The sequence below is a fragment of the Notolepis coatsorum genome, assembly GCF_963971535.1.
Source record: "Notolepis coatsorum genome assembly, chromosome: 2".
NCBI lineage: Eukaryota > Metazoa > Chordata > Actinopteri > Aulopiformes > Paralepididae > Notolepis > Notolepis coatsorum.
Genome location: NC_140166.1, coordinates 168,245,536 through 168,267,307, shown reverse-complemented (window position 1 = coordinate 168,267,307; position 21,772 = coordinate 168,245,536). Strand labels below are relative to the sequence as shown.

Genomic DNA, 21,772 nt, shown 5'->3' with positions numbered 1-21,772 from the left:
TGAACTTACATTCTTTGATGTCACTTTGCTGGCGTGAACTTGTCATTTTCACAGACCGAGGCCATGGGAATGGTTCACGAATTAAGAAACCCAAACAAATGCGCCCCGAGGCGTTTGCATTGTAGAGTCAATTCACATTAAGTTCCATATTCTCCAGGGTATGTGCTTATTGATAAAAAAGAAGGTATTTTAATTTGATTTATATTAATCCCAGTTTATATGAATGTATATTCGTTTATATTCATTTAGGTCTATATATACCGCAACACACGTATCCAACATATCCAAAAGTAAGAACACGAGCCTTTAGAAAATGTATAAGCAACTATCGCCAATAGACTCGTGTTATTTGGTTCAGTAAATGTGGACTCTCAAACCAAGACGCGAAGAATACATATACAAGTGTATCCATCCGCTGTATAAAAAAATAAAATTAAAAGAAATGCTCAGATATTTCCCCAAACGTCATCTTCCAAGTTCATATTGACAGCTGTCGGTTATCGAGAATGGACAGATTATCTCGAGAGATTTTTTTCCTTCAGCTATTTTTCATTCAACCCCCAGATCGCTCACGCTGAGAAATGACGGCTTATTGTCTGTCGGAAGGGAGAGAACAGCTGCTGAGCCAAGGCCACGTTCACAATATATATACCCTGCATCCATCCCAGCATCTCCACTCATCAAATCATCTCGCCATCAAGTCGGTCCAGTTTTAGCAAATGGACGTATAGCTTACTCAGGGGCAGATTGAGTAAAATTACAAAAAGAACAATACTAATAGTATTATAAACGGACAAAAGTGTTTAACAACAAACGTTTAAGTATAGAGGGAAATCGATGTCTAATTGTTCAGGAACAGGCCTAAATCCACGAATATAAACTGTGGTTCAAGCAGGAGCTGCTTTCAGAAAGCTTCTGTTAGGCATATAGGCTATATTTTGCATTTCATTAAACATATAACTCTTCTCTGAAATGTTTCAATAAAAAATTAAGTTTTCAGTCAGTTTCCAATATAAAGTGTCTGAAATGCATTTAGTAGTATCATTCCTTCTTTATTCATTCCGTTCGACTCCATCTAATAAACTTTATAAGTTTATTTGCTATAAGTATTTGTACAAAAGACAAACAAACAGACAATCAGACATGAACAGTCCTTTCTCTGTCACGGCCTTGACGTAGCTATAGTTCTTTATGTGAGGGCCGCGGCGTCCCTATATAGGCCTATATTAAATACCCTCCTGTCCTTCTGTCAAATGTCTTTTAGTGTCTTTTCAAAAGTCCTGCCCGGCGGTTCAACGCAGTTACTCACATCACATGTGTTCTCAAGCTGTTTTCTGATCAGCGTCTTTTCATTTTCATTTTTTATTATCGCGGATGCGGCGTGCCCATCATGGGGTTACCCAGAGGATTTAACGCCGGTTGTCCCCCCGGCCCAAGGCCATGGATGAGTACTCGCGGGACAAGGGGTCTCTGGAGAGGATGTGGCGCTGAAGGAGTCCGGTACATACTGCTGTACATGGCCGCGGCCGCCGCGGCTGCAGTGGTGCTGTCCATGGTGCCGAGCAGGCTCGGGTGGTAGAAATATGGCGACGGGAACATTCTTTGTAAGGCGGAGTAATTTCCGGCTTCAGCCAGTAGCTCTAATCCGACCGCAGTCTGTCTCTTCCACTTCGTTCTGAAATCAGATCAAAATATACAACAGATCAATTATTTAATCAGTTCGGGCTATATACGCAAATTCCCCAATCGCCCTTCTTAATTGGTGAGGACTAATTATTGGGAAGCACGGTTTTAGGTTATAAGCTTTGATTGGGCAAAGAGATGAATATCAAGAAAATATATCGTTTGAGCCCTTTATAAAAAGGTTAGCCTAATCTAGACTCATCTCGCTGTAGGCATGCTTATCTCTCCCTGCATGCATTTTAAACCATGAGTGCACAATATTATAAAAACAAATACAAATATATAGCCTAGGCTCCACAATTTCCTATTCATTTAAACCGCTTATTTCGAGTACGCTGCATGCTCAAAGTCAACTTTAGCATAATAACAAAGTGGGCATATTTTGCTTGTTAAACGTAATGGGATACTTTTTAAAAGTGAGGCAAATGATGCATGTTAGGACATTACAATCACATATAGCATAGCGTTTTTTATTGTAAACTAAAAAGCTGGACCTTTCATGTAAAATCGGAGTATAGGCTATTGCTAATGTTCTAATTATACTTTGAAATGACCTTATCCAAATCACTGTCCCAGGTCTTGGCCTATATTCCCATAATGCTTTTAGCCTTTAGCATTTTGGTAACCAAATATAAATAATAATGGTCTCAAAACAACGATATAGCTGAGAGAAAAAATCAACATATATCGTTAGAATGGTACAATTGAAAAGATAGGAGATTATAGGAGAATGTAGCCAATTAAGCATTTGGTTAAAAAAATATATCTCAAAACAACGATAGCGGGAAATCTATATCGTTAGAATGGTATAACTGAAAAGAGTATAGCGGAGAATGTAACCTATATAATTAAGCATTTGTTAAAAAAAAGAAATGGTCTCTAAACCTCTCTTTTCAGTTACCATTCTAATGATGTTGATTTTTTTTATGAATGAATAAAGACGGAATGATGCTACTTAATGCATTGCAGACACTTTATATATAACGGACTGAAAACGTAATTCTCCTATACTCTTTGCAGTTGTACCATTCTAACGATATGTTGGTGATTTGTGGGTTGTTTTTGTGTCCATACCGTCTGTTTTGGTACCAGGTTTTGACCTGCGTGTCCGTCAGGTTGAGCGCGGCGGCCAGGTCCATGCGGTCCTGCACGCTGAGGTATTTCTGCCGCTCGAAGCTCCTCTCGAGCTGGTTGAGCTGGTGGTCGGAGAAGGCCGTCCGTGCTTTGCGAGGCTTCTTCGTGCGCGTCTGTGGGCTGTCTCTGCTGCTGGAGATCTCCCGGTCGCTTTCCTCTTTTGTTCCTGAAAGACAAAAAAAAATACATGTATTATAGTTTGTGTCGCCTTTAAAAGTAACGGTCTTGAGTTCAAGTTTCAGGTTTTGTTTTATTTGTCACATACAATTCACAGTACAGTGATGCTTGGTTCAGTTTGAGCCCCCCTGAGATTTGTGCTTACAGTTAAAAGTAAAAAGAGTAAAGACTAAACACTATACAAAATATACAAACTAAAGTACAAAGTGAAGTACAAAATGCAAACAATGACGAGGCCTAACTGAGCACAGAAAATGTCTTTCAAATGAATTCAAATAGTTAGGGATGCAGACCTATTAGCTCCAATTAATTCAAGGCCAAACTTTCAATTTCTTGAAATAAACTTGCTGAGAAAGGTGGGCTGAGGAACGTGTGGCAGCAAAATAAATCTTTAAGGGCAATAATAGAAATGTGGACTGTATTTGTCACCTAAAGTTTTTTTTCCTTCCATTTTTTTCTCCCGAAAACGAAAAATCGATATGTCAATCCATCTCTATTTGTAGCTGTTTTCCAGCGCGCCATGATCCCCCCTCCAGGAAGAACAATAATCTCTCTAATTGACCCACTAGGGAGGCCCGCGCACGGAGAAAATCGCCAGGCTTACATCTGTTTTCAGCTCTATTATGCTAATAAACGGCAACAGAATCTCGATAAGACAACGAATTGTGACAATTAAAATAGGCTTAGCATATTGTTATTATTCTAAATAATAATACGTATTATATTCTAATTGTTCTAAATAATAACAACATTGAATATTATAGTCATAATATAGGCTATTTTCTATTATTATTTGTGTTGTCCTCAGCATGAGGCTACAATAAGCTACATTTTGTACATAACCTACTAAATAAAATCAACACAAACTGCACGTTAAGACAATAGTTATTTATTGTTAAAAGGCTACTTTGCACTATAGTTCTAATTTTGCAGTAGCTTGATCTGTATTATTTCTGTGCTATAATAATAATAATAATAATAATAATAATAATAATAATAATAATAATAATAATAATAATAATAATAATAATAATGATAATGATAATAATAATAATAATAATAATAATAATAATAATAATAATAATAATAATAACAATATTATGAATAATAATAACAACAGAGATGCACTTACCATTGCATTTCATTTCACTTTGAATGTCATCTCTTTTGCTCCTGTTCTCATCTTGTTCCAGCTTGGGCCTGAACCCGTCCGGAGCCGTGGCACTCTCTGGTTTCGGTGTGTGGTGATGGGGCGAGGAGGAGGAGATCGTGCTGTAAGGCGCGCACGCCGCCAGTGGCTTGCTGTCGCCCAGAATGTCTTTGATTAGGAATGAGGAGGTCGCGGTCCTGGGGGCGCATGAGCCGGCCCCTCCGAGCGGCTGCTGCTGCTGAGGCGACAGCGGCAAACCCTGCTGCTGCTGCTGGTTGTTGTGGTGATGGTGGTGGTGGTGATGCTGAAGGCTGTCTGCATGGACCAGATGCGGCTCGCATGCGGGCTCCAGCGTGACGGAGACCGGGGACGAGGGGCCGGTCCCCACGGTGTCTATCTCCGAGCATGATGGCGACGGGGTGGCTTGGCTCCTGAAATCCGCGGTCCTGCTGCTGTCGCCGAGACGGAAGTCTCCTCCGTTCATCAGCGCGGGGTTACCACCAGGATTATTCGTGGCGCTTGATAAAATAGTGTCTATTCCGAAATTCGACCCACTGGATCCGTCCATATTAAGAAGGGAATGATTGAGTCTTCATAACAAACATTGAGATGCTCGTCTTCTCCTCTCCCCGCCTGTGAATTCTAAACCGAATAACAATCTGAGAAGAAAAATGCGACACGTCAAAAAAAAATTAAAATGAAAACGAACTGTCAATAAAACAGTTGAGGGGGTAAATAAAACGAAATCCACGTTAACAAACAGCTCATATAGCCTGTGGTCCAAGATGTTGTTACATTCAGTGAAAACCAGTGGAAAAAAAGCAGTGGGTCGGTGTATAGTCCACGTCCTTTTGTTTTGGATATTGAACTTTGTGTTAAAAGTTGAGGCGTATGGAGAGATTTTTTAGGGCTAACTCCTCGACACCACGCTCCCCTTTGCTTGTAATCGTTCTAGTGTTGCCGTACGATGACTTCCTACACTGACGTCACGGCCCACGGCGCGAGGGGGAATTAATATTTTCTCCTTTATCATAACACGCGCCAGCGTCCTCTCCCTCTCTCCCCCTCTGTGATTGGCCGCGACGTGACGACTGCAGCACTTCTCCAATCAGGGAGTTGTTAGACAATTTCAAGCTTTACCCATCACTGAATTCTAGTAGCTCTTTTGAAACATGCGTGTGCTTTAATAAGGCCATGGCATCGACATAAACTTCCATTAGAAATATATATTTTTTTGTATTATTATAATAGTGTTACTATTGAGAGGCGCTTGAGAGTTTATAGGCGGTGTATAACTGAGAGAAATGGCAAGACATTTAAGGTGATCATTCTTTAAATCAAGAATGGTTTGGTAAAGTCTTACCGAATGGCATATTCAACCGTGGCTATAGGCAGTACCAGCAATATGGTAGGCTAAATTATGAAACATTCTTATTTTTTCCTCTTTTTTTTGGAAGGGTGGGTGGGTGGTAATTAATTAATTAATTAATTAATTGATTGATTGATTAATTAATTAATTCATTCATTCATTCATATTATTTAGTATAGTTTAACAGGGCTGCATCCAGTAAATATATCCGTGGTATTGTTCCTATCTTGTTCATTAAAAACTATAAGCTGTGACTAATATAGTTTGAGGCAAGTTAAAGATATATTTAAAAAAATATTTGTTTGTTTGTTTTGGTGTCATAATGAATAAGACCTGTATTTTTTTATTTTTATTAAATTTGCATGTGAATTCTGAATCACACTGTATCTCCACTGGAAAAAACAAGTAATGGCGTTATTAAGTATGTATGGATGTATTCTGAGCATGGGCTATAGCCGATATGGGAGGAGTGGTGTGGTGTCTGTCATGATATCGCGTCGTGTTAACATGTCATCCTAATTAGTAAAGTAATTATGAGGTGCTAATGAGCGTTCAAAGGTATTATCATTTCAGCACTTTTTTTTTTTTTTTTTTTAGAAAGCGTGGATTGGGAATGGATATATATACGATGCGGCTAATATGGAGTGTGTCCCTAACTCGCCTTACTGTCTGGGCTACTGTATATCCTGTAGTCTGTTCAGTGAATGCCATGTCTATATAAAGGCGACTGCAATTGGTCCTCCACGTTTTGGTGCAAATGTGCCCTATTTCAGACGGCTGTCCTTATTGACGAAGACAAGATTTTCGCGAGTTTCGGGATGAAGATAAACAACCGTGCATGCGTATTATTTCATTTCGCACTTTCAATTATTTTTTTCAGGAAGTTGACGATGATGATGATGAATCTGATTATGGTGGTGGTGGTGGTTGTTGTACAGTAAGCCGCACCACCAGTGAAACAGATCAAGTTTATGGGGCTCTGTTGAAAAAACACGTCGGCACGTGGGACTCGTCATATAGGTTTGTCCTTGATTTAATTGTTCATTGATTGATTCACGTGTTAAATTACTTAGCAGCAGGAAAGGGTGGAAAAGGATGTGTTATTTTCTTGGTCCTCGCTCTCTCATCATTGATTTTATTGTAAGTACTGCATGCGAAACTGTAATACTATGTGTAACATGATTTAAGCCTATATATACCATCACAGAAACATGAATATTAACGAAGGTCTTTGAACGCATTAACGAAAAATATAGTTGCATTTAATTTGAATGATGATTGATTTCATTCATGAAAAGTCTGTGCGTTAGGGTTTTAAAACAGGCCTATTATTCAGAATACCGAATAAACTCTCAAGGATAAGCGTCCACCAGGCCAGAGGTATAGAGTCCATCTATATGCTGCCCGGAATGTATAAAGTATAGTCACATTATTATATGTTTAACATTCATTGACAACATATCTTGCTATCTTTATTAGCCTGACCAATAGCATAGTAAACTTCAAGTAGATCAGTCTTTTTTTGCTACATAGTAGCTATTACCGGTGAGCATAATTAAAATGAGAATAATAGCCTAATCAAATATTAAATTAAATAAAACATTACAAGGTTATCTTGTCTATGAGCCCCATTGTAAATGGTCTTTGGAAAAACGGATTGTTTACAGGCCGAATAAGACCGATCTGCAAATTACTCTCTTTAACTCTCTCTCTCTCTCTCTCTCTCTCTCTCTCTCTCTCTCTCTCTCTCTCTCTCTCTCTCTCTCTCTCTCTCTCTCTCTCTCTCTCTCTCTCTCTCTCTCTCTCTCTCTCTCTCTCTCTCTCTCTCTCTCTCTCTCTCTCTCTCTCTCTCTCTCTCTCTCTAGTCTCTACACACCATGCAGCTCTCTGTTTTGAGACATGGGCAAAATACCATCGCAAGGCGGCGACAAAGCAAAACGACACCTCTTTTCAACGGGGCAATGCAATCGGTGTTTAGCCCTATACTGGGCCCATTTCGTTCTACTTTTAGAAACAAACACAGACATGGATATCGAACAATTCATATACATGCTTTAGGCCTGATCCCGTATATCTTAATTTATTATTTCTATCCATACCGTGGATAGTCTCGCGAGAGATCAAAGCTATACGGTTAAACATGTCAGTCAATTTGTCGAGAGGAAATCAGCCTGTTCATCAACTGGAACAGTCCAGAAACCAATCAATCGCTTTATTACGTTTAAGGCGCCGCGGGAACAAATTGAATGCTACCAGTTAGGGTATCATCTTATTAGCCCCAGCTGATAGTCGATGATCGGACAGTGTAATGGTGTTTGGCACCATTATTGATTCTCTGGCGGCTTTGCGTAAAAGCTGTCACTCCACCACTGGCGACCACACTTAGTCATGTCAATCAGCCTGGAAACACAGGCCAAAACAAATACTGTGCACCGTTTTGTGTGAAGAGAAGCCCTTTTCAGGGCAGCCTTGATGCCTACTGCAGCTGGCCACCCGAGAGAAACTATTAAAAACTCATGTCCTCTACATACATTTTCGACCGGACTCATGAGAATTAGAATGCGAGTATCACCTGCCTAGCCTATTGACCTGCATGTGGGTATAGCCACTGAGGCAGAAAACAACCTGGGCAGACTTATACAATATCCTGTATTACTGATACCCTGTCTTGAAAACACTGCTAGAGGAGTCACTATTAAATAATTATAACTTTAAAATGGCCTCCTATGTGCTCCAAAGACTTTGGATAAAATAATAATGAAAATAGCCTTATAGTTCCTAACAGAATTATAATGCAACTATAGTCAAATTAACATATTAAAATGTTACCACGCCCTGGCTGGATCAGTACTATAGGACATTTTTATGCTTTTTGGGGGGTGTTGGTGATCAAATATTGAACTATAATAATCAGTGCAGGAGCTCACTTATCCTTGAAATACACTTTTATCACTGACTTAAAATGTCCATACATCTCCATAAATGTTCAGGGGGGAGGGAATAAGTGCTTACCCTACAGACCCCAAGAAGTGCTGTATATTCTGTATTGTTTAATATAAATGCATTTATTTTATTTTTTATTTTATTTTATTAAATGGCACTTTTTTATGAGACTCAAAAGGGCAGGTGCTCAAGCACCCCTTGGGCTCTATGTGTGCACGTGCCTGGTTGAAGCTATACTGTAAGCAAAGAGTTTCAACAGGGGTGCTTCTAGGAATTCTGGGAAGCCAAACTCTGAATACAGCCTGTTGAGGAATGGATGTTATTTTGAACAATTACGTATGATAAAAAGTACCTTGAGCCCAAGCTTGGTTCAATCATGGTCTGGTGAATTGGAGGGGGGGGGGTCACCCACATAACGAAATATTCTATATTTTGGATGCAAAGCAAGCTACAGTCCAAAAGTAACTGAAAGTAATTAGATTATGTCATGAAATCCAAATGGATTGCTGATTACAATGTGCAGACTATATAGCCTAAAGGGTTACACTTAGAAAATAACCTTCCCAACCTTTTTTTGCCAGGTAATTGCCTGTAATTAACTATGATTGCCAATATTTAAACTATTCATACATTTTGGGTATACCAAAAGATTTACAAGACGTGGAGGTTTCATGCAAGCTTGTATGTAATAATCACAATGTGTCTGTCACATATCATTAATGACAGGACAGATATGTTTACCCCGTAGGTTCAGCTAAACTTTTTTTTAAATTTTAGAGAGAATGGAAATGTTCAGGACACTTGTCCTCCAGCCTTAAGCAAAGCTATTTTAGTGCCACTGTGCATGATGAGAACAGCTCTGAAGTGTGAACTGAGTAAAGCATTCACTATTGATTTCTGCATCTTAGGTCTCAAGAAAAAGAAAAATCACTTCTTGAAATATTCCAGTTAGAATATTTTTCGAGCACATTTCTAGAGATCAAGGTGACCTCAGGGTGCATAATGTATGTCCAGGTGAGAACAGATGGAAATGGGTAACTGGTGGATAGTCGATTAGAGCTCCAATGATGTCCAACCTGACAAGGGCAGTGAGTCAATAGGATAAAAAGTTATCTTTCCACTGAGACCACGTGTTGTTGGCTCATACAGGTCCTGGAAATGCAGATAATACAGTCGTATTTTTTTTATTTATTTTTTTGTTTCAGATTTTTCTCTGATTTTCTCCCCGTCCCAATTAGTCGTTGTGCCAATTCCCCCCCCTCCCCTACCTGGCTGCTGTATACATGTTCTCCTACAAGTCGGTACAGGGCGTCCCGAGTCGATCGCACGCTTCCTCCAAGACGTGCGCCGACAGCCAGTGACGTCTTTTCACTTGGCAGCGAGGGCTCTTATTGGTGAAGTGTAACGCGTGGGAGGGCAGCTATCTCCACCAAGTCCTGCCCCGCTGAGCAAGCGCAGAGACCTGACCTGTAGGCGTCGCTGTCCACAACGCCAGATTCCCACCCGCCAGCTTCCCCACCCACTAATACTGCCAATTGTATTAGTATGGACGACCAGCCAAGCTGGTGGCAACGCAGAAAGCTGGGCTTGAACCCAGCGTCTCCTGCATTGGTGACGAGCGCAATCTCCGCTACGCCACCTGACCACCCTATAATACAAACGTTTTAGGGCTAACTCTTAACTCAAGTCCTGCTGAACTACACTTTTATGCAGCTTTAATTTCTCATCCAATTGACTGCAGCCAGTTGCATTCGACTTGAAAATGGCTGTTGCAAGAACTGAGAAAATGTACTCTGTAATAATATAATTGAGCCAGTTAGTGAGCTTTGTAGAAATGTCGAGCTCTTGATGATGATCACTAGGAACTTCTCACAACAGACAGGGCAACTCGTGAAGGAAGCGACGTCATTCATCCATTTAAACTAGTTTGACTGACTGGTTATTATTTGTGTTATATGTTGTGTTCATTGACGTAGCAGATATATATGTTAAGTCATAGAAAGACTATTGTATCACGCACACCTACATATATTTGAGACGCATCCTCTCACATGCACTATGGAGAAAGATGGCATCCCGATAGAAGATGCAGCACATATCTGCTCGCAGGTAGATCGGTCTACATGTAACATATGTGCATCAGGGATATATATGCACAATGTATAGTAATGTTTTTTGTTTGTAAGTGCTTTTTTAATTTCCATGTCAGTTGTTAATGTGTTTGTATGAGTCTTTTGTATGTTTTGTATGATGTTACGAAAAAGAAAAAGACAAATCTTGGATGTTGCATATTATGCTGTGGAAAGATGTCTTGTGAATATTGAAAAGATTTGTGCAAAAATATAAAAAAAAAAAAAAAAAAAATACTATTGTAAGTCATAACCTACTGAAAGTCATAACCTACTGTAAGTCATAACCTATTGTAAGTCATAACCTACTGTAAGTCATAACCTATTGTAAGTCATAACATACTGTAAGTCATAGCCTACTGTAAGTCATAACCTACTGTAAGTCATAACCTATTGTAAGTCATAACCTACTGTAAGTCATAACCTATTGTAAGTCATAACATACTGTAAGTCATAGCCTACTGTAAGTCATAACCTACTGTAAGTCATAACCTATTGTAAGTCATAACCTACTGTAAGGCATAACCTACTGTAAGTCATAACCTACTGAAAGACTATTGTAAGTCATAGCCTACTGTAAGTCATAACCTACTGAAAGACTATTGTAAGTCATAACCTACTGTAAGTCATAACCTACTGTAAGTCATAACCTACTGAAAGTCATATCCTACTGAAAGACTATTGTAAGTCATAACCTACTGTAAGTCATAACCTACTGAAAGTCATAACCTACTGAAAGACTATTGTAAGTCATAACCTACTGTAAGTCATAACCTACTGAAAGACTAATGTAAGTCATAACCTACTGAAAGACTATTGTAAGTCATTACCTACTGTAAGTCATAACCTACTGAAAGACTATTGTAAGTCATAACCTACTGAAAGACTACTGTAAGTCATTACCTACTGAAAGACTACTGTAAGTCATAGCCTACTGTAAGTCATAACATACTGTAAGTCATTACCTACTGTAAGTCATGACCTACTGTAAGTCATAACCTACTGTAAGTCATAACCTACTGAAAGTCATAACATATTGTAAGTCATAACCTACTGTAAGTCATAACCTACTGAAATACTATTGTAAGTCATAACCTACTGTAAGTCATAACCTACTGAAAGACTACTGTAAGTCATAACATACCGTAAGTCATTACCTACTGTAAGTCATAACATACTGTAAGTCATAACCTACTGAAAGACTACTGTAAGTCATTACCTACTGTAAGTCATAACCTACTGTAAGTCATAACCTACTGAAAGTCATAACCTACTGTAAGTCATAACCTACTGTAGGGCTGACCCCTATTAGTCGATTAGACTACTAGTCTAATCGGTCGAAAGGAGCCGTAGTCGACTGCCAACCTCTTAGTCGAATACAAAAAAATAATAATAATAATAATTTATAATTTTTTTTATTTTTATTTTTTTATCATTCTTTCCAAAAGAAAAGAGGCCTAGAAACGTGGCTAACGCTAATGGCACGCATACCAGAGGCTAACTGCCTACGAAAACAGGCACAGAGGCACTGAAAGAGGATTTCACCCATCTAATGAACACACAGACTAGACAAATGTCAAGATGTATTCATCAGTGGACCAATTGCATGCTTTTGCAGAGGACAAGAAGCCTTCAGTCGACTCCTTCAGACATTAAGCACCCCCCACAGCCCAAATGTAATGATAAAAAAATTAAAATAATAATAATAATATTATACTTTTTTTTTAGTCGACTAACAGCAAATTTTGGCCAATCATAGTCGACCATCCAAATCCTTAGTCGCGGACAGCCCTAACCTACTGTAAGTCATAACCTACTGTAAGTCATAACCTACTGTAAGTCATAACCTACTGAAAGACTACTGTAAGTCATTACCTACTGTAAGTCATAACCTACTGTAAGTCATAACCTACTGAAAGTCATTACCTACTGTAAGTCATAACCTACTGAAAGTCATAACCTACTGAAAGACTATTGTAAGTCATAGCCTATTGAAAGACTATTATAAGTCATAACCTACTGTAAATCATAGCCTATGAAATTACATTGATTCAATATTGTTATTTACATTTCCTCTATCTATTTATACATTTATTTTACAGTATGCATTGCTAACTCTTGCTGTTAAATGAAAAGAGGAATTGTGTATTTAGCTGTTATTAAGTCAGCACAACAGATATTGTCAGGGCTGACAGTTGCAGACATTCACACCAATTACTCTACAAGTGCACTGGTGATCAGAGTACACGCCGGACAAATTGCTTTGTCTCTGGGAACATCCTCTCAACTGAGCAAGATGGAGAAACGTTAAAATGTTAAGTTTGTGTGAGTGAAATTATAAAACAAAGCACAATCATATCATCATAGCTTTGGAATAAAATGTTGCAGAGGAGCAATGTGACATTTACAACGGTTCCTTTCAAGATGGCAATATTGTACTATATTATTTCATAACAGCAGTCATTTAAAAAAAAAATCTCATTAGTTTTATTCTGTAATACAAAAAAAAGTGACATTCAAGTTTAATTTGAAATGCAGGATGGATTTAATCTACGCCACAAAATGGAAAAGATAATGTAACAGGAGGAAGACCTACACGCTGGCATCATTTTGCACACCTTCCTTTTTTGTACTTTTATTTATCTAGGGTAGATGCACTGAGCACACGCACAATGCCTTTTAATGTGATATGAGAATAAATATTTAAAAAATATATCGTCTGTGTGTGACTGAGTGTATTTTGTCGTGTCAGTCTGTGTTGCCGACATGTGTAAAACAATGCTATTTGTTGCTGTGTTGTTGTTTGCCTTGACAATTATTTTAGGACGGCTGCTGTCACTGCCATCAAAAAACAGAAGGGCCTTGTTCCTTTCCTCTTTGTTAGCCCCCCCCCCCCACACATTCAGCTTGAGCTACACATTCAGAGAGGCTCGAGGAGCGGAGAACACATTGATTTGCGTGTGCTCCTTCCGCAGACTGGCCCCGACAAGGTTGTTATAACAGTCGGAGGGGTCCACACAATCACTTAATTACCTATGCTGTCAGTCAGGGAGGGTCGCTGCTGGCCTCGTCCATGGCTGCAAGCGGCATTCCTCCACCAGCCTACCCTGGCATGATTGATCGATGCTGATGGCGTCGCAAAAATAATTACAAGTGTCATCCCCCTTGATGTGTGATTCCGCATCCACATTCACGCTTCACAAAGGTAATCGGGGGGGATCAGGAGGGGTCAGTGCCATTTCCTATTACCTGAAGGTCCAAGCGAAAGGCTAAAACAATGTAAACAGAGCTAGGGCAAGGACGATGGGAGATGGAAGTGAGGTAGGTGGAGGAGAAGGAGACGGAGACAGAGAGGGGAGGAGGGGGGGGGGGTAATGGACATTAAGAACAGCCAAAGAGCCTCATGTGCACTGTGTCAAACTGTGGACTGATTCTTCTTCTTCTTCCTCTGCCTACCAGAGCCCACGATAGAGCACATAATACTGTATAACGGATTGGTATTGTCCTGTGTATAGGGAAATGATGATCCAAAATAAATTAAATAAACAATCCCTGGGTCATTATCTTGACTGGCAGCACAACTGACAAGCTGTTGTGAGGGTAAATAGAGGGGGTGTGTCTTATTCACAAGTGACACGTTTTGCCGCTTCTGTCGTCTTTAAGGACAGTGAGTGTAGCGAAACACAAGCGGCCTGCGCGCCAAAACCTGATCAAACACAGCAAATTAGTGGTGAGTAAATGGGCTCGTAATGGCACAGGACTCCGATCGGTGCTTCACGTCTCCATTTGCTGTGAAGCATTTATGGCTCACTCTCTTGAAAAAGGAGAAGGATCTGAAGAACAGTGTGTCAAAAAGAAAATAGAGGGAGGACTAAGAATTGAAGTTATACTGCAACTTGCATATTATGAAAATGTATATAAGTTTGAAATTTACTGTACATCAGTACGTAAACTATTCCTGCATGGGCTTTTATATTTCCAAAGACTCAGCTTCCAACTAAAACCTTTTGAATTATATTGTCCAATTTCCATCTGAAAATCTATTCTCATCATGATCAATAATTAACAAATAACAAATCAAGGGTAATTATTACACTACATTCTGCCATTGGATTTAGCACCACCTTGGCACCGTGTCAATCTGTCTGACTGTTGTTTTATTGAATGCACATTTCGAAAGGCACGTTGCGTCCAACGACTCCACAGCGACTGACGGGTTGGGAAAAAGGAGGCCAAATCGCTAGTGGAACCTGCCACACTGTTTCTCACAGAGGCACTTTGTGGACACATTCATATTCATGAGGAAGCATTAACCATCATTAACCGCCTCCCCAGTCTTGACATAGAGCTCCGGCATGAGGGGGGGGGGGGGGTTGGCAGGGCCCCGGCACGGTGGTGCCGCCACGCGATTCACCCGGTGCTCGACGGTCCCTGGCTGACAGCACTCACTCGCAGTGCCGTGTTGAAAAAAATAAATAAACAAGACACAAACAACACAATGTAAATTGTGAATCAAGAGAGTAAACAATGGTGCGGAATCTGCACCTGAAGGGACCATCCGATGCTCCTCGCGAGCAGGCAGTGGAGAGAGATGATGTCACTAATGAACCCTGCGAAATACAACTCAGAATAATGAAAGACAACACTGCCTTTTTGCAACAGAGAGAATAAAGGTGAAATCACCAGCGAGCAATGGGGGGGGGGTGGGGGGGTGAAAGAAAGCAAGCAATGATTAAATGATCAAAAGCTGGCAGAGCGAGGCTCTGTGTCACTGCAAGGCACACTCATCTCCCCACAAGTGAAAGTTAGGTTTCAAGCACAGTGTAATTATAGCCGGGGATGTCAGTTTGACATTAATGCAGCCAGCAGAAACTCCCTAATTGGCCTCAGAGGAGAAAGTGAACCAGAAAATATATTAACATTTTAAAAAAGCATATTTTGCCTAATCCTTTCACTTTCCAACAATATTTGAAGACCAAAATGCCCCAGGCATGAGAATTTAAATGAGCAATTTTGTTTTTGAAGGAAACGGCCAATGAGACAGAAAATAGACTAAAGGGAAATCATTAGTGTATGAGAGATCCTGACAGGCTCGCCTTGCTGACTGGCTGGCCTGTCACTAGGAGTCTGTGTTCTTCAGCTCCACGCTATGAGCTAAGCTGATAACATGAAAAGACCCATAAACGTGCAGCCAGAAGTCAAAGCCTATTATCTGGAAATTCAAATGCAGGGGTAAGGATGAAGAGAGGGAGAAAAAAACCGGGGAGGGGGAGGCCAGTTCTCTCCTGTAGCAAAAACACTGGCCAGACCGAGAGATCTTGTAATAGGCCCGACACGCAACCGCGTGGCAGCGCGCGCTGCCACAAAACACTGCAACAAATCCTAAACATCACTCAGAAAAAAGAGGGGGAAGATAAAAGAATGTAGATGGCAACAAACTGCTAAAAGTTAGACGGGGGATGCGATGTCAGATGTGCCCGAGCTGATGTGATACGACCGTATCAGAGAAACACAGCTAAGTGCAGTCAGGAGACGTTAGCCCGGTCCCCCGCTGATGCAGCAGCTGAGGCAAGCATCGCCCCTGGCGTGGCACTGCGGGGCAAACCGCTCAGGCTGGAGAGAGCCTTGCCCTTTTGAGACAAAACAGAGAGAGAGAGAGAGAGAGAGAGAGAGAGAGAGAGAGAGAGAGAGAGAGAGAGAGAGAGAGAGAGAGAGAGAGAGAGAGAGAGAGAGAGAGAGAGAGAGAGAGAGAGAGAGAGAGGAGCGGCAAAGGGGAGGCTAGTCAGCCCCTCTGCAAAAGAGGGCCAGGTTTATTTCCTCCAGCGATAAAAAGAGAAAAAAGAATGACCGGAAAGACACAAGAAAGTGAGAACAACAACAAAGATCTCGGGCCCTGCGCCACTTTTGCGCGGCAAAGGGGAGGCTAGTCAGCCCCTCTGCAAAAGAGGGCCAGGTTTATTTCCTCCAGCGATAAAAAGAGAAAAAAGAATGACCGGAAAGACACAAGAAAGTGAGAACAACAACAAAGATCTCGGGCCCTGCGCCACTTTTGCGCGACAACAAAGGGCACATGGTATTCCAGCCGTCCTTACAGCCGGCCACCTCCGGTATCCTGCGCTTTGTTTTCCCCCACACTGATACGAGGACTACTTGCCGAGGTATAGGGATTACCTTTTATATATTTATTTTCTCCATCGGGCCTGTTACTCTGAACACTGCAATTTAATCAGGTGCTTTGATAAACATTTGACACAAAGCGGTGGGCTTTTGTCTCTGGTGTCTACAGCCCTGGGCAAGAGATTGAGACTGACAAATTTTCATCCACAATTTTCTCTGGTGTTTTAACTCCACCTGTCAAATAGCATGCCAGTCATTGTGACACAAAGATGGGAGAAATCAAAGCCTCTCTCATCTTAAAGGAACATAGAACGCGGAAGAAGGGCTATGAGTTTAGAAGGCATTTCGACGTTGCGCGGATAGTGTACAGACATTGATCAGCCATCAAAACGTTAACGTTTTTAGATGTGCTATTAATAACCAATGGAAGATATTATCCTATTGTCGGAAAATTAATCATAGCATCGACATGTTCTTATTCTCATACACAACAGGGAGACGCAATCCTCTCCTTAAGCTATAAGTCACCCCCCCCCCCCAAATCCCACAATGCCAAAGGTGCCTATTCCGCTATCAGCCTGAATTCTGCCCAAGTTCTCAACAGTCATTTGCAACAAGCATCTAACTAGAGGAAACTACAAACTACAAACCATTTGACCCTGAAGCACCGAGTATGGAGCGGCCCTCTCTCGCCCAATGGAAGCAGGCTCGGGTGACCAGGGTCAACAACACCTTCCCTTTCTCAGCCTACAGCGGGATTGAAGCCCCAGACTTCTGCTATTATCCAAGGACTTGACATGGCCTGAGAGCTCTTCCTGCCGTGGCCCCCTCAGCGGCTCTCCCGAGAGACTCTGGATAATACAGCCGCGGAGGAAATTTGCAATTGGCCGATAATGTTACAAACACAGTGTGGATGTCAAATGTGAAGTGTGATTATCTCTTCATTAACTCCGGTAATTGAGGTGAATAGGGCTGTGGGTTAGTGGAGTGCTGTTTTTAAAAGACTGCTGCTATTTGTCCCTCTGGTATCAGCCTCGCTCTATGAGAGTAAACAGGAGTTATCATGCAAAACACAACGCAAACGGCACTAGCATCCAGGAGCATCAGCATTGAGAATAATGATATGACCTCTAGCTACGGTGCGGCCTTCAATACTAAAAAAAATCCAGCCCCCGACCGACGGGAGCCTTCTCTGGGTTTTTATTCATTCTCCGTGCACTGGCTAACATATTCATATCTGAATCGAGTCCACAGGAATGTTTAGAATCTTCTCAATCATTTTCAAGGACTGTAAACAACAGGGCCCCACAGATAACAGAGGAGGAAATCTACCTCGGCTCAATTAAAGGAGAGAGGCTCCGCTGTGAGACAGTGGCTATAATTAGAAGGGAAACAGTAAAAACCGGGCAGACATTATTGATGAGCCACTCCTGACACCACCCTCGTGTTATAGCATTAGCATTTTCCAAGGGGGTTGGGGGCTCGTGTCAGGAGAGGCTGTTGGTCTCTGTGCGAGTCCGTGTCAGCAGGGGGGCTGTATATATGAGCTACAAAGCAAGGCCACGTTATGGCTGGAATAAAAGAGAAAGGTGGGAGGTGGAGGAGGGGGGGGCAGATAGACGGAGAGGCAGATAGACGGGGAGACAGATAGACGGAGAGGCAGATAGACGGAGAGACAGATAGACAGAGAGACAGATAGACAGAGAGACGGAGAGACAGATAGACGGAGAGGCAGATAGACAGATTGACAGCGAGGCAGATAGACGGAGAGACAGATAGACAGATTGATGGAGACAGATAGACAGAGAGACAGATAGACAGAGAGACAGATAGACGGAGAGACAGATTGACGGCGAGACAGATAGACAGAGAGACAGATAGACGGCGAGGCAGATAGACGGAGAGACAGATAGACGGAGAGACAGATAGACGGCGAGGCAGATAGACAGAGAGACAGATAGACAGATTGACGGAGAGGCAGATAGACAGATTGACGGAGAGGCAGATAGACGGAGAGGCAGATAGACGGCGAGGCAGATAGACGGAGAGACAGATAGACGGAGAGACAGATAGACGGAAAGACAGATAGACGGAGAGACAGATAGACGGCGAGGCAGATAGACGGAGAGACAGATAGACGGCGAGACAGATAGACGGAGAGACAGATAGACGGCGAGGCAGATAGACGGAGAGACAGATAGACAGATTGACGGAGAGGCAGATAGAAAGATTGACAGAGGGGCAGAGAGACAGATAGATGGAGAGACAGATAGACGGAGGGACAGTAATGCAGACAGAAAAACAGACAGAAAGATTTAAAAAGAGGAAGAGAAAGACAGTCAGAGAGAGAGACAGACAGATAGAGATACAGAGAGACAGGCAGACAGAGAGATAGAGGTAAAGATACAGAGAGACAGGCAGACAGAGAGACAGAGATAAAGATACAGAGAGACAGGCAGACAGAGAGATAGAGGTAAATATACAGAGAGACAGACAGACAGAGAGAGATAGAGGTACAAATACAGAGAGACAGGCAGACAGAGATAGAGATAAAGATACAGAGAGACAGCAGACAGAGAGATAGACAGGGATACATATACAGAGACAGGCAGACAGAGAGAGATAGAGGTAAAGATACAGAGAGAGAGGCAGACAGGCAGACAGACAGAGATAAAGATACAGAGAGACAGGCAGACAGACAGAGATACAGATACAGAGAGACAGACAGACAGAGAGAGATAGAGGTAAAGATACAGAGAGACAGACAGACAGAGAGATAGAGATAAAGATACAGAGAGACAGACAGACAGAGAGAGATAGAGGTAAAGATACAGAGAGACAGACAGACAGAGAGATATAGATAAAGATACAGAGAGACAGACAGACAGAGAGATAGAGATAAAGATACAGAGAGACAGGCAGACAGAGATAGAGATAAAGATACAGAGAGACAGGCAGACAGAGAGATAAAGATACAGAGAGACAGACAGACAGAGAGATAGACAGAGATAAAGATACAGAGAGACAGACAGACAGAGAGATAGAGATAAAGATACAGAGAGACAGGCAGACAGAGAGACAGAGATAAAGATACAGAGAGACAGACAGACAGAGAGAGATAGAGGTAAAGATACAGAGAGACAGACAGATAGAGAGAGATATACAGAGATAAAGAGAGATATACAGATATAAAGAAGGAGAGAGAGACAGGCAAACAGAGAGATAAAGAAAGATAGTGTTAGATCCTGATCAAACTGGCCAGTATCACGTCTTCGTCTGTTTGGCCCTCCATCCAATTCCTCTGCGTTGTGTCATTTTAATGGTCCTGACGTCTCTATACTGGCTGATAAGATCCTTATCTCGCCCCGTTAGTACAATCCGCAAACCATAATAATTCTCCACCTCCGTAAGAATCCGACACGTGAAATACCTTACAAGGAAAAGTGTGGTTTTATTTGATAAACAGAAACCTCAGCTCAGATGTTAACAGATTGTATTGTCCTTGAAGAGTCTATTCTAATGATCTTTCGGTGTGTTCGTCTACCGTCCTTTTGTTATTCAGTCCAATAGTGTTCAGGCCTGGTCTTTAGCCTAACCCTCCTCGCGTTAGCCGAAGCTAATGATGATGTGGCATTCTTCCTCCCCCCCCCCCTCTCAATGAGAGGAGAGAGTGTCTTCTGTGTGATCTCAGTCCTACTCGCTCTTGGTCAGATTCTAGTACGCCCTACACCCGGAAACACCGTTCGACTTATAGATGTTCGTCGTCGCAACGACGACCCCGCCTTCTGGTTGTCATGCGACGTGTTGTCATGACAACTGCGTTAATAACCTTTACACACATTTCACGTTTCATTAAGATGAACCTCTCTCCCTCCTGCTCTGGGAGACACTCGCTCTTATCTCAGATGTTCTTACAAGGAATGTCAACAAACACCCTCGCTGGCAGTGTATTCAATCCACTGGTCACCGTTCTATCACCGTCTTCCATGCACATTTCGATCTCACCGTTTTAGCTGTGGTCACCTCCCCCCAATCTATACATCACATACATTGAAAAAGCACCGCAAATCCTTCATTCCCCCCTTTGATTCTTAATCAACCTTCAGAATCAACAGACTACTTGGTTTTTCAATTAATTATACACAAAAATAGACTCATAACAATGAGGGCCCCGCCGTCTGCTGTTTGCCTTTTGTTTTCCATTACCCGCATCACACCCAAACCAGAAAGGATAAACAACGGTCAGGGAGGAGAGAGAGAGAGAGAGAGAGACAGAGAAAAACACAGATTGCAACTTCTCAGACGACACACCTAAACCCTTCGGCCCCCCTATTAGGTACCCCACGTCCAAATCAGAGCGCTCCCTTCCCTCTTACAGTACACCTCCCATCTTGGGCCGGTCCCGTCTTCTAGGGCAAGGGCCCCTTTCAGTGACGGCTCCTTTCCTGAGCTGGTCCCCCTCCCAGGGCGCGGTCCCCTAGGCAAAAATGTCTCCCCTGGTCTGCTACTGCTCAGTGTCTCTGGCTGTCCTCTCCACATCTGCTCCTCCACCGCCGCCGTCTCCTCTCTCTCGTCGTGGATGATCTGTGTACCAGGCTGCGGTGCCTGGCCCCTGCGGCTTCCTCCTCCTCCAGTCTGTCTCCTGGTCATCTCCACCGCTGTCGGTGTCTCCCCCGCTGAAAGCAGAAACACAACACCAGCAGTCGTCTGTACATTCGACTTCCCTTGTTTTGCTATTAGTCTACCACCTTCTCCACACCTATTATCTATCTTACAGGGCGGTTCCCTGTTTGTTGTCTTCCGGCGTGACACTTGCAGCTTCCGATACCCACTCTGCACAACTCTTCATCCCAGTTTGACCCCCAGCGCGCGCCAGTTCTTCTGGTGACGTGTCTTCTGAAGACCCTGCCTATCTATTAGGTGTGAGAAGGCCCCACTGGAATTCAAACTCCCTCTTTATTCCATAATTAACCCATTCAAATAACTGCACCATCTTTCTGTGCAATTCTTATTTAATCCATTGTATAATTAAACTCTATATCTAATATTATTATTATAATAATAATCCAC

The 21,772-nt window shown here is 42.0% G+C and overlaps 1 protein-coding gene across 1 annotated transcript; it reads right to left on the bottom strand.

Annotated features, from left to right (window-relative positions):
* Window positions 1-1,365: 1,365 nt before the first annotated feature.
* Window positions 1,366-4,712, bottom strand: barhl2 (BarH-like homeobox 2; the record flags this gene model as incomplete). The annotated part of the gene is made up of 3 exons (XM_084309321.1): window positions 1,366-1,675; window positions 2,758-2,983; window positions 4,127-4,712. The coding sequence occupies 3 exons, from the start codon at window positions 4,710-4,712 to the stop codon at window positions 1,366-1,368; spliced, it is 1,122 nt and encodes a 373-aa protein (XP_084165447.1).
* Window positions 4,713-21,772: the final 17,060 nt, after the last annotated feature.